Below are 21577 nucleotides of genomic sequence, written 5' to 3'. Positions count from 1 at the left end.
CACGGCAGAGACCCGAGAAAGGAATGAAAAGTTCCAGATTTTGAGAGAATCAAACATTTGGAGGTTTATTGCTCTGGGTTTGGCTTCAATTCATCGTTTTTTTTTTCCAGTGCTGTTCTCTTTAAAGTGACAGTTTCTAGGAAATGGTGAGTGTAACATCTCTTTTACTGTCTCATCCCACTTGATGGCTGACAGTTTGCCGGGAGAAAAGGTTGTGCAAGGAGGAAAGCAGACCTCAATTACGGCTTCAAAGTGCCAATAACTGCAAACTCAGTTACAGTGAGCCAAGAGAAGAATGGATTGGCAGAGCTTGGTTTGTCACCTCCAGCCCGGGTCACAGACCTTCAGACCTCCAACACGAGTCTGCTGGGTGACCTTGGACAAGCAGCTCAGCTTTTACCTCCTTCCTAGAGCAGATTCCTCTGGTAAGAGGCTTTTTCTTACAGTTTTCTACCTCCAGAGCCAGCCTCCACCCGTAGCCAGTTAAGGATGGAATATGGAGTCCTTCCTACATTCCCCTGACCCTCATCCTGAGGGATCTGAGAAACATCCAGACCCTTGGTGTCAGCCCTGCAGATCCCAGGCTGGGACACCCTCCCACACACGGCACAGCCCTTGGGTTCTTTTCCCTGCGTGTGGCTGACGCACAGGCACAGGCTTGTACAAATCCTGCCTCCATCTCCCTTCCACACGGCACAGCTTCGATCCACAGCCTGACCTCAGCCTGGGAGCAGGGAAAACAAGGGAAAACAAGGGAAAACACAGAAAGAGGGTGTGCAAGCAACAGAAATAGCCCAAAGACAGGGAGCTCGGGGTCACTGATCCCTGCAGCCCCTACAGACACTGCCCTGCCAACACCAGCCCTGTCCCAGGGAGCACATGGAAGTTTCCTGCCTTCTCAGGAAGGGTCATTCCTGGGTTCAATCCCTTGGACCTGCCCCTCAGGAAGGGTCATTCCCAAGTTCAATCCTCCAGGCATGACACTCACCTGCAGCAGAGGCAACTCTGCCCAGCTCTGCCCTGCCTCCCTCTCACTCACACAGGCTCATTGGATAATTACAGAGAAAACCAAGGCAAATCCCAATTTTAGTGCCATTATAAAACAGAGAGGGGGAATTCATTACCTGGCAGCTGTTAATATTCAAGGAAGAAACTGATAATTTGCCTCTGAGGCAACGAATGCAGCAGAGGCAGCACAAGCCAGAAAATGCTGCTGCCTCCCCCCACCTTCTCCGTGCAGCCACTTTTTGCAGAGGTTTTCTAGCCCCACATTCATTTCCCTGCCTCCCATGCCAGCACCGAAGTCCCAGTGAAGAATTACTGTCAGGGCTCTGCAGAACTCCCGAGAGCCTTGGCTCTGGCTCTGCTGCACCTCCAGATTTGGGAGAGCAGTTCTTACACCTCTCCTGGCTCGTGCAGCATCAGTGCAACCTGAGCCAGAGAGCAGGAGCTAAAGAAGGACTGTGCACCTCAACAAAGAGACTCAGAGAGAAAGACAGGTCAGACAATTTAAGATGACTCTGGGGACACAACCAGATCCCTGACTGCTTCTCCCGACAGCCCAAATCCCTGGAAGAGCCTCCTCATACCTGTCAGGCTCGAGATCTCCAGGTTTTCCTGCACATCCTGCCTCCAGCTAGGAAACAGCACAGCCTCCCTGCCCCGAGCACTTTGGAAGGTCCCAACAGGAAGATAAAGCACTCCAAGAACAAGCCACGGCTCAGTGTTTACCTGCTCACTTCCAAGAGGACTGACACCACCACAGCAGCCTCCAGGTGTCATAGGAACAGCCTTAAATTTAGCTGCAGCTGCCTTTCCTCTCTCCCCGGCTCTGGCTGCTCCCTTCCTCTCCACTCCCCAGCTCTCAGAGCACGTTTACACCAGAAAGTCTGACCAGCACTAATGGCATAATTATACCCCTGCAGCTGAGCAAACATGGAGGCTGTGGGATAAAGGAGGGTGTGATTTGCACTGCCCTTGTGTTGTGGGAGATGAAGCAGGGACCAACCTGACGTTAAAAGAGAGGGAAGATGCACCACAGAGCAGCAAAGGCTGCCTGGTGTAAACCCCACGTTCCAGCTCCTGAGGGAATTGAGGAAGTGTCAATCTCCTCTCAAACAAGACGAGGTGACCAGGGAAATGATACTGTGGGGCCAGAAACCCCCAAGGCTGACACATCCTTGCACCCCAGCCCATTCTGCAGTTCCCAGTGAAGTCACAAGGGATGGATGGGGACACCTGACAGCCAAGAGCTGCCTGGACAACCCCTGGTTCAGCAAGGACAGGCAGGATCCTCCAGCTCTGCTCCCTGCCACTGCCCCCAGGGCTGACCCTCAGAGGGTCAACCACGAGCATCCTGCAACCCAACAATCCCCCAGGAACTCCTGAGACACAAAACCATCAGAAGAACTCTGGCAAACTGCCTCTGGGGCGGGGTCGTATGACCTACAAAAAAATTCCCTTCTTTTATGGTTGCTTCTCACTGTAATCATAAAAAAGGCCTTATAAAAACATTTGTCCAAGGGAATGTTTGGTGATGCAGAGTGCTTGAAAATTGTTCGGTGTCTAAATACATCAGCAACCCTGCAAGTCGTCACTGCAATCAGACACAGCTCCTCTTTCCCTTGACTATAAATGGGCTTGGCTGAGGACAGATCTGGAGAGTGACGAATCACTCCCTGGGAAGGGGAGAGCCCGGAGGATCAGGACCATTTCCAGAGTGAAGAAGGGGCAGTCAATAACTAACTCATGGAAGCACAAGTTAACTATTGGGAGACATCAAATGTTAGTTCAGACAGCAGATGTTAATTACAAAACCTGAGAAGCCAAATTCACCCTAATCTTGTCAAGATAGAGGGGACAAGGATCATCTCAGAGACCGCTGAATCATTCCTCAAAGGACTACGCATGCCCAGGGAGAAAGGTGAGAAGTTCACTGGGAGGGTGACTACTGGCCTTCATCAGAAAGACCCTCGAGGAAGAGGAGAGGTCTTCCTCAGCGCGACCACCAGGACACACAGCGCATGCGTGGCCCATATGCTAATGACTTCCGAGAAATAATTTGTATAACCACACCTGTCCCAAGGAACGTGATGAATATTCATAATTTAGCCCATCATACTGTGTTGTAGGGAGCACCAGGTGTGTGTGTTTGGAGGAGCGATCCCCACACACCCGGCGCGCCGAATAAAGCAAATACCCACTTCTCTGCCTCTGTCTCTGCAGTGTCTCCTGGCCCTGCTGTGGCGTGATTCAAGAGCACAGATCTAGAGAGGAGCGGGTTTGAGCCTTACCCCACCCCGTGAGTTTTGCTCCAGCTGTTGGACCTTGACACAATAAAGGGTTTTAGCCCTTGAACCCCGGCTCATGCTCAGTCCCATTGACCTCAAATATTTCAGCTCAGTGCTGACCTTAAACACAGAATTGGGGCAGGTCCCCAGGAAGTCTTTTCCAGAATACACAGCCCCTTTCTTCCATGGGCCTCTCCTTTTTGCACAGAGGAGGGTGAGAGACACAATCTCTCATATTTTTGAAGTGTTAGAAAAATCCCATCCTTCCAGTAACCTTCTAATAACCCCCTAAAACACATCTGCTACCAAGTCAATCCTGAGCTGGAGCGTTCTGACCTTCAGCACAGTGGAGAGAGGGGTTAAATTTATGAGCAAGCCTTTGATGTCTGCAAGTTTCATGTAGTACAAAACCTGTGCTTTGATGTTCCTTCTAAAAGAGAGGAAACTCGGAAGGTGTGCACTGCATGAGTCCCAGGGAGGGATTTGGAGGGACTTGGATCTGCCTGCCCACAACTGCAGCACAGAGATGGAGCTCTTAACACAGCCACTTCTGCTCAGGGCTCTGCTGCAACAGAGCAAAAACGTGGCCAGAAGCATCTCACCCTCACCAGCTTCTCCCAGACCAAACCCACCTTTGCTGTGGAGAGCCAGGCACTCACAGCTCCAGGGGAGCTGCACACCTGGGCTCACAGGTGAGCAGGACCCTGTCCTTGCTCATCCTCCAACCCTGGCAGGGCTGGTCCTTCTCCTCCCAGCGACCACCAGCCACGGCTGGGAAATTCCCCCACTTCAGGGGGCCCTGGGAAGGGTAAGGAAGCCCCTTTCTGCCCCAGCAGGGTCAGGAGCCTCCTGCATGAGCATCACGTTCAACACCAGCCTCTTGCACAGCAGGGGCAGGAAGGGCGGAGGCACAGGGGGGACCTGCCACGCTCTCCTACCTTCCGCAGCACCTGGGCCATGGCTTCTCCCATCCATCCCAGCATCCCCACGGCTTTTCCCGCAGGCTGAGCCCTCCTCTCAGGGCCCGACAGAGCTGCCAGAAGGGACAGGCTCCTCTCCATCCCCTGCTCACTTCACTTTTTCCTGCCTCCCCTCTGCCGCCTCCTCCCATGGGGAGTTTCCCAGCAGCTCAGTAATTAGCAGCATCATCACCAATGCTAATAACAACCACCACGGCTCCTGCCATCCACAGCTCAAACAACTTTACAGCCATCATCACGCCTCTGTAACCTCCCCGGGGGAGGCAGGCAAGCAGCATTACCCCATCACACGATGGGGAAGAGGGAGGTAAACAACAGGCAGGGGATGGGTGCTGAATCCAGGAGCTCTGACTCAGGCACCTTCACCTCCAGGACCTCCCCATCCCGGGAGCTGCCCGGCTGCAGAAGCCCCTTGGGATGGAGGTCAGGGGCTGTGCTGACAGCAGGACTCGTCCAGAGGTTACATCACTGGACCTGGGAGTCCTGGGATGAGTTTTTCCCCTGCACACAGCCTGGGTTCTCCTCTGCCATAGGACAGCAGAGATTGTGGCACCCCAGAAAAGCACCTCAGATCAACCTTTAGAGCTCACCTCTAATTAAGGACTCAGGGTTTGCCAATGGATTAAAGACAATTTTTGCTTTTTCCCTCACAAAATGAGGGATCTGGGAGAATTGTTGTCTGAACAGCCTGACCAGGAAGAGCTTCTCTCCCATTTGGGTGGGGTTTGCTACCTTTGATTACAAAGGCTCCCACGGATGGAACTGCAGCTTTTCAACTCCCCTGCAAGAGCAGAACACAGTGGGGCTGCTTTGCTCTTGGCAAAACCCACAGGATGACGCTGACTTTAAACATTCTGAGGTCTGGCCCGTGCTGCAGAGTGAGCCTGGCAAAGCTGGGAGCACCACCACAGCAGAACTCCCCTGAAGCGACCCCGCCGTGTCCCCCACGGCCACCACAGAGCCCTTTGGCCACTCCCCAAGCCCCACACGTGCTGCCAAGAGGTGACCAGTGGCTGGCAAAGCCCCACAGGGCCTTTTTTAGACCCAGTCCATGGATCCACAGCTACACTCCTAAGGAATGCTTTTCCCAGCTCTTGATGGAGCATGGCTTTTGTTTGGTCTCCAGCTGAATGTCTGAGTTAAAAATACAAGGCTATTTCTGGCAGAAGTGGGTTTTTTTTCTGCTTTTGTATTGCCTTGTGTGCCCCCATGCTGCTGTCTCCTCTCTGGCTCAGATGAGCTTTGTTTTCCTTCCCAGTGATCATGTTTGCACCGGTGAGCTGTAGGAAATGTTTTTCCCAGCAGACCATTTCCACAAGCACTGTTGGGGATGAAGAATGAGCTCAGAGAAGTCTAAAAAAAACCCCAGTCGGTGTAAAAATTCGGTCTCCAGTGGCCAGAGAACCGAAAACAGGAATGTCTGTGGTAAAACAGGGATGTGTCCACACACTCATGCACACAGGTACAGCAGGATCTGCTCTCCCCATGATCCACAGACGAGGAACAAAGGACTCAGAGCTAGAAACACCTTCAAGCATCCCCACTCCACAACCAGGCTTCATCCCAAGCTCTGCAGCTCCGACTCTTTCTTAGCCAGCATGAAAATATTTAATTTCGCTTTTCTTAAATGCCAAGGAAAAAAAATAGGCCTGTCTTTTCTGGCTTGGATTTATTCCATCTGGAATCACTGCATGATCACAGAACTGTGATAGTGTGTTAGAGACTCAGTGTAAAGCAAAAACCTAAATACTTCCAAGCACCCATGAGATCATTGATCCTTCCCTTACGCTTCGTCTCTCCTGGCAACAAGCTGAGGATTTGGGGCTTCTCACTTGAGATCACTGAGTTCAAACACCTTCAAGCCCCCTCCCACGATCCAGAAATGTGCCATCATTGTGGGTGTGAGCCCTGTTTCCAGGGCTTGGAACAAACCCAGCACAGCTGCAGGAAAGCTCCCCAGTATTTGTGTTTGCCATGTGTCACAACAAACATCAACACAACCGGAAGGGAACGCCCCAAAACCAGCAGAACTGTCCGGTTAAAAACAGCAAAAGGCACCTGGGGAGCTTCCCAGGACATGGATCCCCACCATCCTCCAGGGAGCCAAGCACAGACTGATCAGAGCTCCCCAGCACAGGACCAGTAACCTGGAAATCACCCACATCAGGGCCAGCTCCTGCTCTTGAGGAAATGAGTTTCAGCTGTGCTGCTTCCAAAGAAAAGCTCCTGCAGGATGAATTCTACCATCTCTGATGAACTCTAAGAGCCCACTCTGCACATTGACCATCAGTGTGATCAGAGCATGAGGTGGAACATCTATACTTGGCAAAGGCAACCAGCACTTTTGGTCACTCACCAAAGACCTGGGAAGGCTCTGGTTTTTGAAGGCACCAATCCCACTCCCCACGAACGACAGGAGCTGATCAAATCAGCTCCACAAGGCACCCAAACTGCTGTGCTTTTCTGGAATTCAGGGTATCACATCCTGACAGACCTAAACTCAGCCAAGTTCAGCTCCAGACTCCTGTCCCTCAGAGAAGGTTATAAACATCACCACTAAGGGCCAATCCCTCACCGACCAGTTTGTGATGGAGACTGGTACCACTGCTCTGCTGAAAGGACAGTGATGCTGAGGCTCAAAGAGGCAAAAGGATTTGCCCAGAGCTGCCCCCAGAGCCAACAAACAGAGCAGAGCTACAAGCAGACTCTGTTTTCCAGCCCAAAGGCCCCACTGCCACCCACACAACAGGCTGGAAATGAGGTAAAAACAAACACGAGGAACTCAGCACTGGAGATAAGAACCATCTTCCTACCGACTGTGGCACCTGGACTCGGACTTCCCCAGCATCCAGAGGGGATGCACTGGATCCCTGGGATTTCCTCTCCGAGCTGGACTGGTGCTCCCGGTATTTCTTTGTTCTCACAGGTAACGACAAGAACTCCTTTCCTGAGATCTTCAGCTCTCGCACGTGGTGGCTGTCCCCGTTCTGGTCCTTGGGAAAGCAAGAAACAGTCACTGCAGCAAGTGCCTGTCTCAGGTTTTAGTGGAGCTCTGTTGGCTCCTACCCACAGAGCAGGAGAGGCACAGCAGCACAGCTCATGTGGGGCTTGTGCTCAGTGCTCCCACAAACACAGAAATACAGGACTGTCACCCCAGGTGTGGGGAAAGGGAGGTGACAGGGATTCCAAACAGGAATAGTGAGAATAAGGAAGGCGAGATTGGCTTCCCTGCATGCTGTTGATGGCATCAGTGCAGCCAGGCCAGTGCCCACACCTTAAAAAGCGGCCACATGAACATAAATCAGATCTAGAAAGTGCCTTGCAGTGCCTTGGTTGGAGCCCTTGCACTGCTCAGTGCACGACAACAGGAGAGATGACTCAATTACAGGCTGTAAGCACCTTCAGGGTGAAAGCCAGCATGTGAGAAAGAGGTTTTAGTCTGGTACACAAAGGAATAAACAAGAGGCTGGGAGATAAAACCAGAGGAGCTCAGATGAAGGAGTAAGAGGCTGGAGAGAGCAGGATGAGCAGGGAACAGCATTCCTGAAATGTGCTGAAGCTTCAGAACTGAGGTGGGCATTCCCTGTGCCCCAAAACACAACTCTGTGCAGAGGCACTGGACAGGAGCTCCTGGAAGTGTGGTAACAGGGGGGCTTTGCTGGCTTTGAAGGCATTTCTGGCAGAGACAACACTGAGAGGATGCTGGAGAGATCACAGTTCACTCCATGGATTTACTCCTTACAACCTCCTCACTTCCACCACAGCACAAAGCAAAGGAGCCTCTCCCAGGGCTGTAACCCCCTGCTCCTGAGAGCCACAGCAGCACAGAGAAGAGGAATTGCATCCAGAGCACTCTCTGAAGGAGAGTGAACTCACACCCTGCCAAGGACCACTGCAGGGGGCACAGGAGTGCTCACACCTGACCCTACAGCTCCTGCTTGCTCCATCCTCCCCATGAAACCCCTGAAATCCAGAACCCTGCCTGAACTATCGAGTGGTGTTCAGCTTTTACAGCGAAGAGCAGGAAACCAACAGCATTAGCAGCAAGGCACACATCAGCAAAGCCCCTGGCCAGCCCTCGGGGCTGTGCTGCTCTGATGAGGACACACAAGCCAATGTCCCCTGACCCTGGGCACTGCTGCCCCTGCCATCGACAGCCCAGAGATGGAGTCACGTTGGTGAGAGCAGGCAAGAGCCAAAACAGCCAAGGGGCACTGGGAGAATTGATAAAAATACATTAGGACATTCAGAATTTATTTTCCAAAGAGAGTTAATTCAGGGAGGAGCTTTTGCCTGGCCTTCCCAGTGTTTACTGGGATTTTTAGGCACCTAAATGGTCTCTCAAGCCTGAGGTTGTTTCCCTGTCTGCACCCACCTGCAGCTTGGGTGAGCTTTTCCTCTCTGTGACAGTTCTGGGAAATGTTCCCCAGGACACTCAGCAGAGCTGTGCCTGGAAAGCACTGGGAGAACATGAATGATTTGTGCCAAAACCACCCCAAAAAGGCAGAATGGCTGCAGGCCTGGCCACCTCCTCTGGGAAGGGGCACGGCTGAGCCCTCGGCAGCACCAGCAGGATTTTCTGGGAGACTGAAATGATCCCTGTAGCTGGAAGGGCTCAGTGCCTCCCAGCTGCTGCCAGAACAGCCCTGGGGACACGGAGGAAACGCTGATCTGCTCGGATCTGACATTCCCAGCAGCACAGCAATCCTTGGAGCCCCTGCAACAAACCCTCTGCCTCCTGCAGTGCTCCTTCTCCTGTGTCTGCCCTCTGTCACTCCACCAGGGTGACAGGACACCAGGAGCTGCCACAGCCACCCAGGGGCTGAACAGCTCACGATGATCCTTCCAATAAAGGGCTGCTTTTTCAAAAAAAGCCCAGAAGTGGCTTTTCAGCTTTGAGTGTTAAGTGCCTTTTTAGTCAGACCAGCTGTTCCTTTCCTCCAAGCTCTCTAGAAACCCTCTTTGGTTAATCCCATTGACTCCAATGCTATCTGCTAATTGCATATTTCCCTGCAAATGAAGCCAGTCAACAACAAACCAACTGGAATCTGTGTACAGATTCCCACTGACAATCTCTGAGGCCAGACATCTTTGCTTACCTTCTCAGAAGGGAACTTGAGGAGGTCTAAGCTGTCCATGCTGTTCCTCTGGAGTTTCTTTGGCCTGGCTCCTACAAAACAACACATTCACATCAGGGGGGTGTCACCAACAGCACAAATGTCACACAGAGAGAACCCAAACCACTAAAAGTCAAAGGGATGGGATGTTGGCCTTGAGATTCACTTGTGGGGTTTTTTTCCTATTGTTTTGGGTCTTTTTAAAGCACTGCCACAGGGCTGTGTGAGGCTGTGGCTATCGAGCTGCAGCCAGGTCACACCACAACCCCGATCTCAGACAAGGTCTCTGGAATTCTGGAGTTACAAACCTCACCCTAAACCACAAAAGTCATGGGACTGACATTAAGAAAAATCGTAACAAATAGACCATTTCATGCATCTGTGGATTTGTTGCTTTATCATCGTGTTTTTAACTGAAAGAATGCTTCTGGGACTCAACTTTGAGCTTTTCTCTATAGCCACAGAGGCTGGAAAACTAAGTGAAGGAGCAGTATTTTCTAACTATCACAAGCCCAGCCTTAAGGGGAGCAAAATCTTGCCTTGAACCTGACAGAGGAATCAAAACTTGGCAGGATTTATGATATTCATTTGAGATTTCATAAGATTTTGATGTCTGATTCCAACAACAACAGAGTGGGTGAAACACAGCTCAGCTGTGACTCCTGGTTTCCAAACCCTCTTTACCTCCACAGTCTGCCTTCAACCTGCCTCCAGCTGCTCTTGCCTTGCTGACAAACACCCAGGATGTACAAAATGGCCCTGGGATGCTTTCACCACATCTGGGAAAGCTTCTGCCCTTCCCTGATCATTCCTGAAGGCTCAGTTTAGCTGATCCCCACGTGACACCCCACTCCAGCAACACCCTGCAGGGCAGAGACCAAAACTCTCCACTCAAGGTCCTGTGACAGCTTCCAAGCTTGAGGGGAAATCCTGGGGGAGGAATGATGCCCACGCTGAGCCCTGAGAATGGAAACCACGAGCTTTGTGTGGCTCCTGCAGCAGCAAACTCCCCAAAGCCCACCATCCCCAGCTCCCACCAACCCAGCAGCACCAGTGCCCCTTACCCCTCCGGGCTCAGGGGGCCCCAGAGCTGCTCACTGCACAAACTTAACAGAGAGAAGGCACAAAATTCACAAATCCAGGCTGACTGAAAGCAGAGCATGGGGATTAAATGGAGAAAGGCTGCAGGGATTCCTGCACCAGCACACTGCCAGCTCAGCCAGGGCTCCAGATGCCACCACAGCTGTATCCAAACTGCACCAGCTCCAAGGACAGCACCGCTTTGAAAAGCTCAGCTTCACAAGAGACAAGCTCAGATCAGCTGGGACATCACCAAAGGTCATGAACACACATCACAGCTCAGTCATAAGGGACCTGAAGTTTATGTCTGTGCCCCTCACCACCCTGAAGGGATTTACTGCTCGCAGCCATAAAGACTCAAATCAGCAGAACATTTCTGCACATTTCTGCCTCTCTACTCCAAAAGGAACATTAGCACCAGCTTCATTTTAAGGTGATTCATTACCAGGCTTTGAGTTCAGGGGACTGACATCAGGGCTGGAGGTGGAGAACAGACACTGATGTGAACACACAGGAGAGCGAGGAACGCACGTCACGAGGAGCAGTCGGCATTTCCACCAAACTCTACCCCTTCCACACAAAGCCAGGGGCCCAGCTGGCAGCAGCTCTGAACATTTACATTGGAAAAGGCCTCAAAGATCTCAAATCCAACCAATTCCCACCCTGTCAACCAGCCCAGAGAACTGAGTGCATATCCAGTCATTCCTTGAACCCCTCCAGGGGTGGTGACTCCCTGGGCAGCCCCTTCTAATGCCCAACAACCCTATTCCTGAAGAAAATTCCTATTGCTCCACCACATTCCCACCATCCTCAGCATGGAGGAGGCGGCTGTGAGATGGGTGAAGGATTTTGGGTGCTGCCACATCACTCAGGCAGGAGCTCAGCAAGGGGAAGGCAGCGCTGGGTTGTTCCCAGTGGCTCCCAGTTACGCCCTATGGACACTGCTAGAGCTGCCTGTGGCTTCCCTCAGAATAACCTCCAGCAGCAAGGTGGGTGTGGAGTAAAAATCACCTCCAAACACCTGAGCAGAGGCACATTTGGGTCTCAGAGGCAAGGCCAGCCCCTGGAAGCGAGTGTGCGTCACGGCCCCGTTTAACAGCCACTCCCAGGAAAGCAAGAAAGCAGCAAAGTGTGCCCAGTTAGATAAACACACACCATTCCCAGCTGTCCAAAGAGTCATTAATTACACACCTCTGTCCTCAGGTGCTTTTGTGTGTTCCCAGAGCGCTGAACCGCTGGCCAGCAGCCATTAATCTCCGAGCTGAGAAAACCTGCCCGGTGCTAATTTAATAGACACAGGCAGCTGAGCCTAGCCCAGCAGAACAAGTCGTCTTTTTCTCCTGCTCTGATGCTGGTGCCTGTCTAGGACTGTGTGGGGTTTACACACAGTTGAGCTGAGAGAGGAAGGAGTTCAGAGTTACAAAAAAACTTCATCCAACTCAGCTGTTTCTTCCAGAAATCCCAGCCAGTGCTGGGGCCAAACACCATCCTCACTCACCACCACTAAAACAAGCAGCAAGAAGAATTTAGAGGGTCCCTATCACTCAGGGCAACCAGAAACTGGATCCACACCAGCAGCAGCTCCCACCAGATGTGTGGGAGCTTCTCCCCTTCTCATCCCACACATCCTCATCCACTTTCCAGGAGAGCAGAGCTTTCCATACTCACAAGTGTCCCACAACAGGAGTCCCGCTAACTTTCTGTCTCCATTCCCTCAGATGGCTCCAGATGCAACTTTCAGCCTCCTCCAACTTATTTTTCCCAGAAATACCTGCAGCACCACTTAATGCTCAGCCAAAGTTGAACTCTGCCTCCTTCTCCCCAGTGCTGATCCACAGCAGCAGCAGCAGCCGGGGATGGGAAGGATTGAGCAGCTGAAAACCCAGGTCTGTTCCTCTGGAAGGCTTTTCCCCCTCTCTCCAGCATTTATTGGCATGCTTACCAAGCCTGCAGCAGAGTAACGGAAAACCTCAGGGGCCTTTCTAAATGCTCTCTCTGTCTTGGAGGTTTACTGAGGTCTCAAAGAGAGCAAGTTGAAACCTTCTTGTGAACATCAGCTGAGCAACGCTCCTGACTGGCTGCATTCATGCCCTGTTTTCCTGCAGCTCCTGGGATGTTGCTCTGTTCAGTGCTCAGGGGTGTTGTTCCTTTTTTAAATATTTTTTTTCAAAATCTCTTCCTCCTTCCCTCCCCACCTAGGATCTCCCCAGCAGCACCACGAACCAAGGGGATTTTTAAAAATTTTTTTCAACTTTTTGCTTTTGCAGTTTGGTTGCTGAGGCGAGTTTAACGGTTTTCACGTTCTTGTATTTATTCTGCAGCCACAGAGAGCACAAGGAAGTTTTATCAAAGATGGGGATGGGATGATCTCGTGGAAAGGAGCACCCAGGGCAAGATGGGCAGAGCTTTGCTCCTCCATGGGCAGGCTCCATCTCCAAGAGATTGCAGCTGACAAGATCGAGCTGAACATGTGTAGCAGCGACTCAGGGAGCTCTGGCAGGAGCTCTCATCAAGCTGACATGTGCTTTGATAACTCCCAGCTCTGCCCCCTCTCCCGCAGCTGCCGCCTCCCTCCCGCTTCGAGCCGGAGCAGCGGAGCAGGGCCCCCCCACCCCAGACAGAGAGCCAGTTCTGGATTTGCAGCTGGGAACACACTGTATCCCTCAGGGGGGCTGTGCCAGAGCAGGCAGAATTCAACCTGACAGGGGACTCCATGGAAGACCAACAGGGAAAGGTTGTGGAGCCAACATCAGCCCCCGCTGCCTGCAGCACTCCTGGGCGAGCTGCACACACAACGCTCTGCTCCCCACAAAGCACAGGCTGGGCACCCCAAACAACACAACAAATCCAGCATCAGGGCTTGCTGTACTCTCACAAAAAGGTCATTCCCCCCTGTACCTGCATTAACCAAGACATTGATTTGGCTTTTGGGTGAGTTCTCGCAGCCCCGGACATCGCCTCCCCCCCTCTGTACAGACCCTTGATTCTGGCAGACAACTCTAAATATTACTCAATATCATTAAGTCAGAGCAGCCAGCCAGTTGTTTGGGGTGGAATGCTGGTCTGGAAACCCTTCCCAGCTCCGAAGTGACAGTGGAGATACGGTCCAGCGCTCCCAGTGCTCACGGAGCATCTCAAATCATGCGCTGCCGACACCTAATCAGGGAAGCTCTGTCAGGCTCGTGCTCCATTATTACAGCAAAGCTCTTAAAGAGGAAAGGGGGAGGGGGAAAGCAAGCACAGCAGCAGGAAAAGAAAGAAAGGGGGAAAAAAAAAAAGCAGCCTCCAGTAGGACAAGCATCTCATTTAAGGCTTTAATTAGTCTTCAAACACATAATGGGTTCTGGCATTATAAATCCACTTGACCTCTATTATTGTCAGCACTCGCCTGATAAATGGTGGCATTTGTTTTCCCAGTTGCTACTGGGATAGAACAATACTTTTCTCTAAACAGAGAAAGCAAATAATATCAGTTATTTACGATGACTGGGCCATAAAATGCTGGTGCCAAGCTGTTGTGTGCCCATCCATGGGAAGGAGCATCTGCTTACCCCCATCCCACAGGCAGGAAAGGACCAAGGAATCCCAACAGCTCTGGGTCCTTCTGTGTCAGAGGGTACAGAACTGGGAACCACAAGGACAAGGAATGATCCCTGTTCTGCTGGGAGGACTGGGCTCCAGCACTGAGCTGTATCCACTGGAACACAGAGCACAAGCAAATCTCAACCTCCCAAAAGACCCCGAGCACAACAAAACCCTGCACCAGAACAAGAATCCTGCAGTTTTCTCCTCTGTGGCAAAACCGTTCCTCTGAAAAAAGCTGCACACAATATGTGGCAATAAAGAGAAGTTCCTTTTGCATCAAGGTGCTCGTCTGGCTGATTTGGCAGAAGATGCTCTGTGTTCGTGTCGCCCGAGTTCTGCATCTCCACAATCCAGTCTGACAGCTGAGCAACGGGCCGAAAATAACAGAAATAACAGCAACGCTGCACATCTACACAGCACCCAGAGCCCTGGGGCGTCTGCTGACTGCACTCAGGGTGAGCAGCTGCCACAGAGGCTCCTCAGATGGGCAGAGGGAATGAGGAGACACTGCACCACAGGCCAAAGAGCCCTCACATTCACATGGAAGAGGTACAACCTGGAAATGCATCCTCCTCGGAGGCAGAAATGGCACAAGGGAGCTACTTTTTTTCTGATTTCTTATTTGTTTCCCCCAGTGAGGGCAAACTCAACGTAGGAAAGCTGCAGTCTTGGAGTAGAAGGTGATCTTATTTGTAGCCTTACAACTCTGAGTAATTGCTGTGGTGTTGGGCACACCTTTGATTTCAGTTTTCCCCCCAAATGTGCAATAGGCATCAGCTTTTCTCTAACCAAGGCTTATTTGCAAATAAAGCATCAGCAATTTGGGTCAAAGAACGAAATATTGAGGGGGGGTATTTGCAGAAAACAGAGCACTCAGCCATGAAACACTTCACAAATACAAGCCCTGGAGGCTGTGGGAAGGTTGGGCCACGTCAGGCACAGCCTCCTCTAAACCACAACCCCCCCAGGCAATCGTCTGCTTCAGAGAGGAACAGTTGTGGGGACAGAAGGATCTTTTGGGAGATAAACTGAACTGGGTGGAGCAGGCTGGGAGGAGGCTTATAACCTCAGGGCTGATTCAAGAGCAGGGTGATGGACTTGGCAGCAACACCTGGCCTGCTTCTAAGGGCAGGATTTTCTCTGCCACGACACAGCAGAGTCTCATGACCTCCCACCAGCCATTATCAGCCCGTGTTGAACAAGCAGAGATCAAACTCAGAGTTTAGCTAGGAAGTGACACACAATAATTAACGGGGGCCACATCTCCAGCAGCCAGACGAGCCCAAGGACGCGATTTTGTCCTCCAGACTGATTCAGAGAGGGCAGAGAAGGAGCAACCACGTGTCAGCTTAGCAGCCATCAAACACCCACAGTAAAATCCTCTGAAAAAGAGGGGGAATGTACTTGATCCCTCCCCCTGGATGCTGCTGTGATCAGCCAGCAGCTCACAGCAGCTCCTGGAATACGCTGCCCACGCTGGACTGGGATCCTGGGCTCTGCCACGTGTTTTTGCTAAGCCAAGGTTGGCTGTCCATGGGCTTGTCCCTGCCAGGGAAGGAGGATGGTCCTGAGGTCACTCAAGAGATTACAGAGACTCTGCTGAGGGTCTGGCCTTGTCCTGCTCAGAGAAGTGCCAAAGCACACCGTGGTCATCCATACAGAAACTTTTAAAAGAGAAAAGGTTATTCTAGCTGGGCAAGAAAGAGAGCTTCCTTCTTCTCTCTTCTTGCTCTGAGCTGCATAAGAAGCACAGCAAGCAGAAGAATCTTGATCCTAATGGCAATGCTGTGCTGTTGGACAGAGCAGCATCACAGCCATGGCATTTCCTACACAGCAGCTACCAAGGGAAACTGTCTGGGGAAGGTGCACTCAGGAACCAGACAGCACAGCAGAGCTGGGAGTGCTGCTGGAGTCTGGAACTGCAGCCAAAGGGAACTTCAGGCTTCCCAGAACCACCCATTTCCAAAAAGTTCTCCCTCCCCACAACAAGAGATTGAATCTTGATTGAATGGATGGCTTTGCCACAAGCCACAGGCTTCAAGAATTGGCCTCTTCCTCATCCTCTTTTCCAGCACTTGCCACCTCCCCCAGCATCAAGATAAAACAAATTTCAGTAGCACAACATCATCTTCTCCAGTCCTGGAGCATTTCCTCTGCTGTGAGCCAAGAACTCCTGCTGGATTTTACACAGATGCTGGGAAGGAGGCTCATGCACACAGCAAGATGAGAGAGGGGAACAATAAATACTTGGGAAGAGTATTTTAAAACTTCCTAAAGCCAATACTGGGGCAGTCTGAAGTGAGTGCTAAATCACTGAGTTTAAAATCCAAATGACTCAGAGGTTCATCCCCCCATCAGTGCTGGAATGATTTAACAGCTGAGGTTACTCAGGTTTAGAAAAAAACTCATTCTAAACAAGAGACATCTTTTAGAAGTCCTAAACCTTCACTCCAGGACCCCCCTGTGGAAGCAGCTCTCCCGTCCTTCCTGCCCTGCTCCCTGAAGGACCACCACAGGCAGGTCTTTTGGACACCTTCCTGCAGGCACATGGGAATATTTGCCCCAGCTCTCCCTCTGAGCACCTGTTGGAGCACAACAAAGCTCCAGACCACCAACCCTACCTTCCACTTGGCCAAAAACCACTCAGCCTCTCCAGCACCTCATCCATCACCACCCTGTGTCAGCAGGTACAATCAACCAGCAGAGCCTCGGGCTTTCATTTTCAGAATGAAAAAAAGGCTGAGCTGCAGCCCATCAGCTCCTGGGGAAAATCAAATAGAGCTGAGGATATTTAATATTAAGCACTTGCAATTGCTGCACTTACTCAGTGTGACCGGTAAGGACAGGGCAGGTTCCACGCTGGGGATGTGACCCCGACTTGCCTGCCCAGGGAAAGGAAAATGCTCCCCAGACAGTGAAATCACAGCCTGAGGGAGCAGGGCTGGCCCACTGTCAGCAAGATGCTGCTCTCACACGGCCACATCTCTCAGCTGACAGTTTTCTGTAGGAAGATTGAACAAACTACAGGGAAGGAACATCCCTGTCCCTGGGCAGCATCCAGGCACAGGCACAGGCTGGCAGGGGGTGCAGCATCCCCAGCTCCCCACTTGCATCAGCAGAAGGATGGTCAACCCTGCCTATTTTATCAGCCCTAAACACTTTTTAGGTACTTCAAAGGTATTTAAAGCAAGCAAACAAACAAAAACAAACAGGCTGGAAAACATAAAAGCAGGTTTCTTCTATTCCAGTCTTATTGATCCAAGGGTTCAAAGATTCCTGTGAAGAGATGAGCTCAAAACTGCATCGAGGATGCAAAGCCCCACAATCAAAGCCCCACAGAGCTGAGCAGTGCTCAGGAAGGAGTGGGGTTTTGTGCCCACTGCAGAACACAACCTGAAGCTGGGCTGCCTCACACAGGGACGAACATTCCCGGCACGGAGCCTCTGGAACACCAAACAAGCAGAGCAGCCTCGTGCCCACCACTTCTCAGCAGAAGATGAGCAGAGGGGGGAAGTCAGGCTCATTCTTTGACCCAAACTGCCAACGCTTTATTTGCAAAGAAGCCTTATTCCAGCCTTGGTTAGAGAAAAGCTGATGCCCATTGCAAGTGGGGGGGAAAATTGAAATCAAAGATGTGCCCAACATCACAGCAATTGCTCGGAGTTGTAAGATCACCTCGTACTCCAAGATTGCAGCTTCCTACACTGGGTTTGCTCCCAGTCAGGCTCAGGGCTGAGTCCCTGCCTGCTCTCAGAGCTGAGCACAGCAGGGCAGTGGTGTCTGTGTTGTGCAAAGAGCGCAGAAACCGTGCCAGGAACCAGCTCTGGCAGCATCCCCATGCCAACGCCTCCTGGAACACCTGCAGCCCTCCCCACCCACTCCCAGCTGCCAGCAGAGGTTGCTTCGTGTCTCCTGACACTGCTGCTGCCAGCGGGTGACGGCTGAAGCTGATGAGCTGCTGAAAGCAGAAGAAAAGCAGCCCAGAGTCAGTTCCCACTCTGGAGAGGTACAGAGGGTGGCCAGGGCTGCTCTCTGCCTGCTGCCCAGCACCTCCATCCTGTGGCTGCTGGGTGATTCCTGGCTCTGTGCTCCCCTCCCAGCTGGCAGGATCCCCCCCGAGGATCAAGGCAGCATCCCCAGAGACCTGATTCACCCTGCCAGGAGCAGGCACTGCCTCCAGGCTGGGACCAGGAAGGGCTCAGCTGGGTGCAGGCAGCTCCTCACTGGGCAGATGCTGCAGCCTCAGCCCACAGCAATTCATCTGGGAAAGGGCAGCCAGGGAGGGGGCACCAGTGCTGTCTGTCTGCACCCCCCGACACCTCCCAGTGCTGCTTCTGGCCCTGCTTGCCTTCACCCCTAAAAGCAACCCCACAGAGCCACAGAGAAGTCCTTCGCTTCTGTCCACAGGCAAACCCCACCGCACTCAACTCTTAGCTTGCAGTGTGTGAAAGAGAACGAGGCTTATTCAGGGCCACATTTTTGGTTGTTTGGAGAAACAAACCCAGCCCCTGTTTATTTACTTCATGTTCCAGCTACTCTCCAACTTCCTTCAGTTTGTTGCTTTAAGCTCTCTGTGTTTGCGTTTCTCAACAAGGTCGCTGCTTTCACAAGACTTCTGCAGCACTGCCCCACTTCCCTGGCCTCCAGCTTTGTCTTCTGACATCCAAATACTCTCAGAATATTAATTAAAATCATGAAGAGCTCAGCAAGGGAAGCCAGAACAGCAGAGGAAAACATCAGGCACTCCATCCACCCCCAGACCCCAGTGAAGGGCAATGCCCAAGACCTACAAGGAAAAATAACCTGTGAAGGACATCACAGTGAAAATATGGCTCAGCCTTTGCTCTGAAGCTTTACTGTACCTGCTTGGTGAAATTGATGTGTTTTATCACATGTCTGCCTTATCAGAGGATTTTAGCATCCTCAGGAATGTGCAGCCATTTTGTAACCTTATGCAGGGAAAAGAATCTGAATGGGAAAAAAAAATGGAAAGCTCTCCTCACCACGAGATTTGTCAACATCAAAAGGCACGGCTGGTTCAGAAGCCAACTTGAATCTCAACTCTCTCACCTGCTTCCTATTACAGAAACAGATGTTCCTCTGGCTGTAAATTGCTGCTATTAATAATATAAATAATTATACTCTTCTAATCATTTAATAGGTGCACAGGAGGGTACCAAGATTTCTGGCAGTCATTAAGTACATCTCCCTTCCCTCAAGGGCTCAGAGACACATTGTGGCCTCTCATCCTCCACTGAAGCTCAGAATAAGAGAGCTGAAGCTGGGATAAAAGCTAAGGAGAAATCAAGGAGCCAGGCTCCTCTCCACAGGCTGTGCCCTCTGCACATCTCCCTGTGCCCTGACCAGCACCTTCCCCACCTGAGCTACAGCCAGCTGGGATCTCACACTCCCTTCCTGTGGCCCCAGCCCACCAACACAGAGCTGACTTTTACCTCCCCAGCAGATTCCCAGGACCTGGAGAGGGGAAATCCTGCTCTCCAAGATCCTTCCCTCTCTGCACCGCAAATCCCAGTCGTTTGCTGGTGCTCCTCCCCAGAACTCTTCGTCCTTCTCTCCACAAACGGCCCCAGCCTTGGGAATGTGAGCAAGGGCACCACGGATTAATGAGGTCACTGCAACCTCCAGAACTCTGACTGCAGCTGCTCAGCCCTTTCCCATCCTCCAGTGATCACACACACACAGACCTGCACAGCTCTGCCTCTGTCAGATGACAGAAACATCACTGCTGGCTCCAGATGTTAACACAGCACATGTGGATCTCTGGAGGGCAGCGAGCAGCCCATGGGCCACATCCACACTTCCCTCTGACCCAGAAACAGCGCCAACATTGAGGTTCCTTTCCTCTTCCCCTTTCACAACAAAGTCACTTGCCAAAGGGAAGCCCCTGAGGAAATGCCAGGAATGAGTTTTGCAGGAGTTACAAAGGGGAGATGACGTGCAAAGGGAGGCTGGGGAAGCTGTTGTGGCCCCCACAGCCTTTGAGGCAGCAGCTCAGCTCCACTGCAGCTCCAGTGGGGCACAGCAGGACACGCTGGTTCCCTCACCACAATTCCATTTCCCAGGAAAAGCTCTGGCACTGACATAGCAGGTTATGCCTGGGGATCAATATGAGAGCACACACGCACAGCCAGCCTCTCCTTCCCCTCCCAGGGCACGGTGCCTCAGCCCCAGCACCATCCCCTCCACGTCGGTGCTACCAACAGGAAAGGGAGCACAGTGCCTGGGGAACGTGCCCGTGCCAACAAGGTCATATTTAATCAGTGGACACCTCCTGGGATGCAGTTTGTGGGAATTAATAAGTCTGCCCCAGCATGGGAGTGCCCATGCCAGGCACCCACCTGTGTCTGCAGTGGGGAGTTCCGGGACAGACAGACGGTCCCCGAGCTGGGGACACACTGTGGTGACCCATCAGTGCTCCCCTGCTCCCTGGCAGCAGAGGCAGAGTGACCCAGGGCCAGTAAAGCCACTCTGGCTGCCGTGACCAAGCCTTGCCACATCTTGTTTCTGTGTTCAGCACGGCTGAAGGTGTTCCAAGGGTGAAATGTCACCCAGTGCGTGCTGATGGTCCCAACCTGCCTTCAGCCCATGCCCTGGGCTTGTTCCTGGGTGCTAATAAGAATAAAAGCAGCCAAAAATCCCTGCCAGTCACTCTTGAAAGCCTGTGGTATCAGTCAAATCAGTGAAAAGGGCCCTGCAGAGCTTTAAAAGACAGAAATCCGGTTTGCTGCATGGCACGTGGAATTTTATTCCCAAAGCAGATTAATTCCATTAACTCATTCTGTGCCCTTTTTTGGGGATCCTTCCCTGCCTTTGCAGATCATGGAAAGCACAGAGCAAACACATCCCAGCCCCCTTTGAGGTGAAGGCACTCGACAGCCTCATTTTGCTCTGGCATTTTTATTTCCTGCCCACTTGCAAACACCTCTCCCTCCCCACAACACAAAATTCCTGAGACTTCCCAATGCCCCCAGAATCCCAGAAACTCACCTTGTGCCTCATAGCCAGAGTAGGGGTGAGCTGCACCCACGTCCTCATCGCCGGGGCCCAAGCCAAGGGCTGCCCTGAGCTGGGCCATGTTCACCTGTGCTGTCAGCTCCCCATTCCTGTCCCCGATCTGCAGAGGAGGGAAAACCAACAGGGCAGTGGTTAAAGGCATGGGGTGCTCCAAGCAAGCAGCCCCCCAGCCAAGGGTTTTGCCAGTCCCACCCCAAAATCAAACACAGAGACAGCCAGAACAGAGCTTCGAGACACCTGAGAGACCACACAGCTCTCAGCACCAAAGGAGATAATTTGGGAGAGGGTCTGTGCTTGCTGTGCTGCACCTCAAAACTCGGTGCAAGGAACTGAGAGGGCTCAGCTCGCCCACTGCCACAGAACTGAGCCTGAACGTGCACGTCTGGGCTGTCCTGTAGCCACACATGGCTTGGCAGAGAGCCCTGCAACTCCCAGCCCCCTTCCTCAAGTATTTCCATAGTTACTGAGCACCAGACAGCCACACTGCCAT

The 21577-nt window shown here is 52.0% G+C and overlaps 1 protein-coding gene across 1 annotated transcript in view; it reads right to left on the bottom strand.

Annotated features, from left to right (window-relative positions):
• Positions 1–21577, bottom strand: part of GPSM1 (G protein signaling modulator 1) — a 66555-nt gene that overhangs the window by 14841 nt on the left and 30137 nt on the right. Inside the window, exons 9-11 of the mRNA XM_082295370.1 lie at positions 21061–21187; positions 9370–9440; positions 7084–7263 (exon numbers count right to left, since the gene is read on the bottom strand). Of these exons, the coding sequence (XP_082151496.1) occupies positions 7084–7263; positions 9370–9440; positions 21061–21187 (378 nt within the window). The remainder of the gene's footprint in view (positions 1–7083; positions 7264–9369; positions 9441–21060; positions 21188–21577) is intronic.

Source organism: Coloeus monedula (genome assembly GCF_965178545.1).
Source record: "Coloeus monedula genome assembly, chromosome: 21".
NCBI classification, from domain to species: domain Eukaryota; kingdom Metazoa; phylum Chordata; class Aves; order Passeriformes; family Corvidae; genus Coloeus; species Coloeus monedula.
This window is presented reverse-complemented; position numbering and strand designations above follow the sequence as displayed.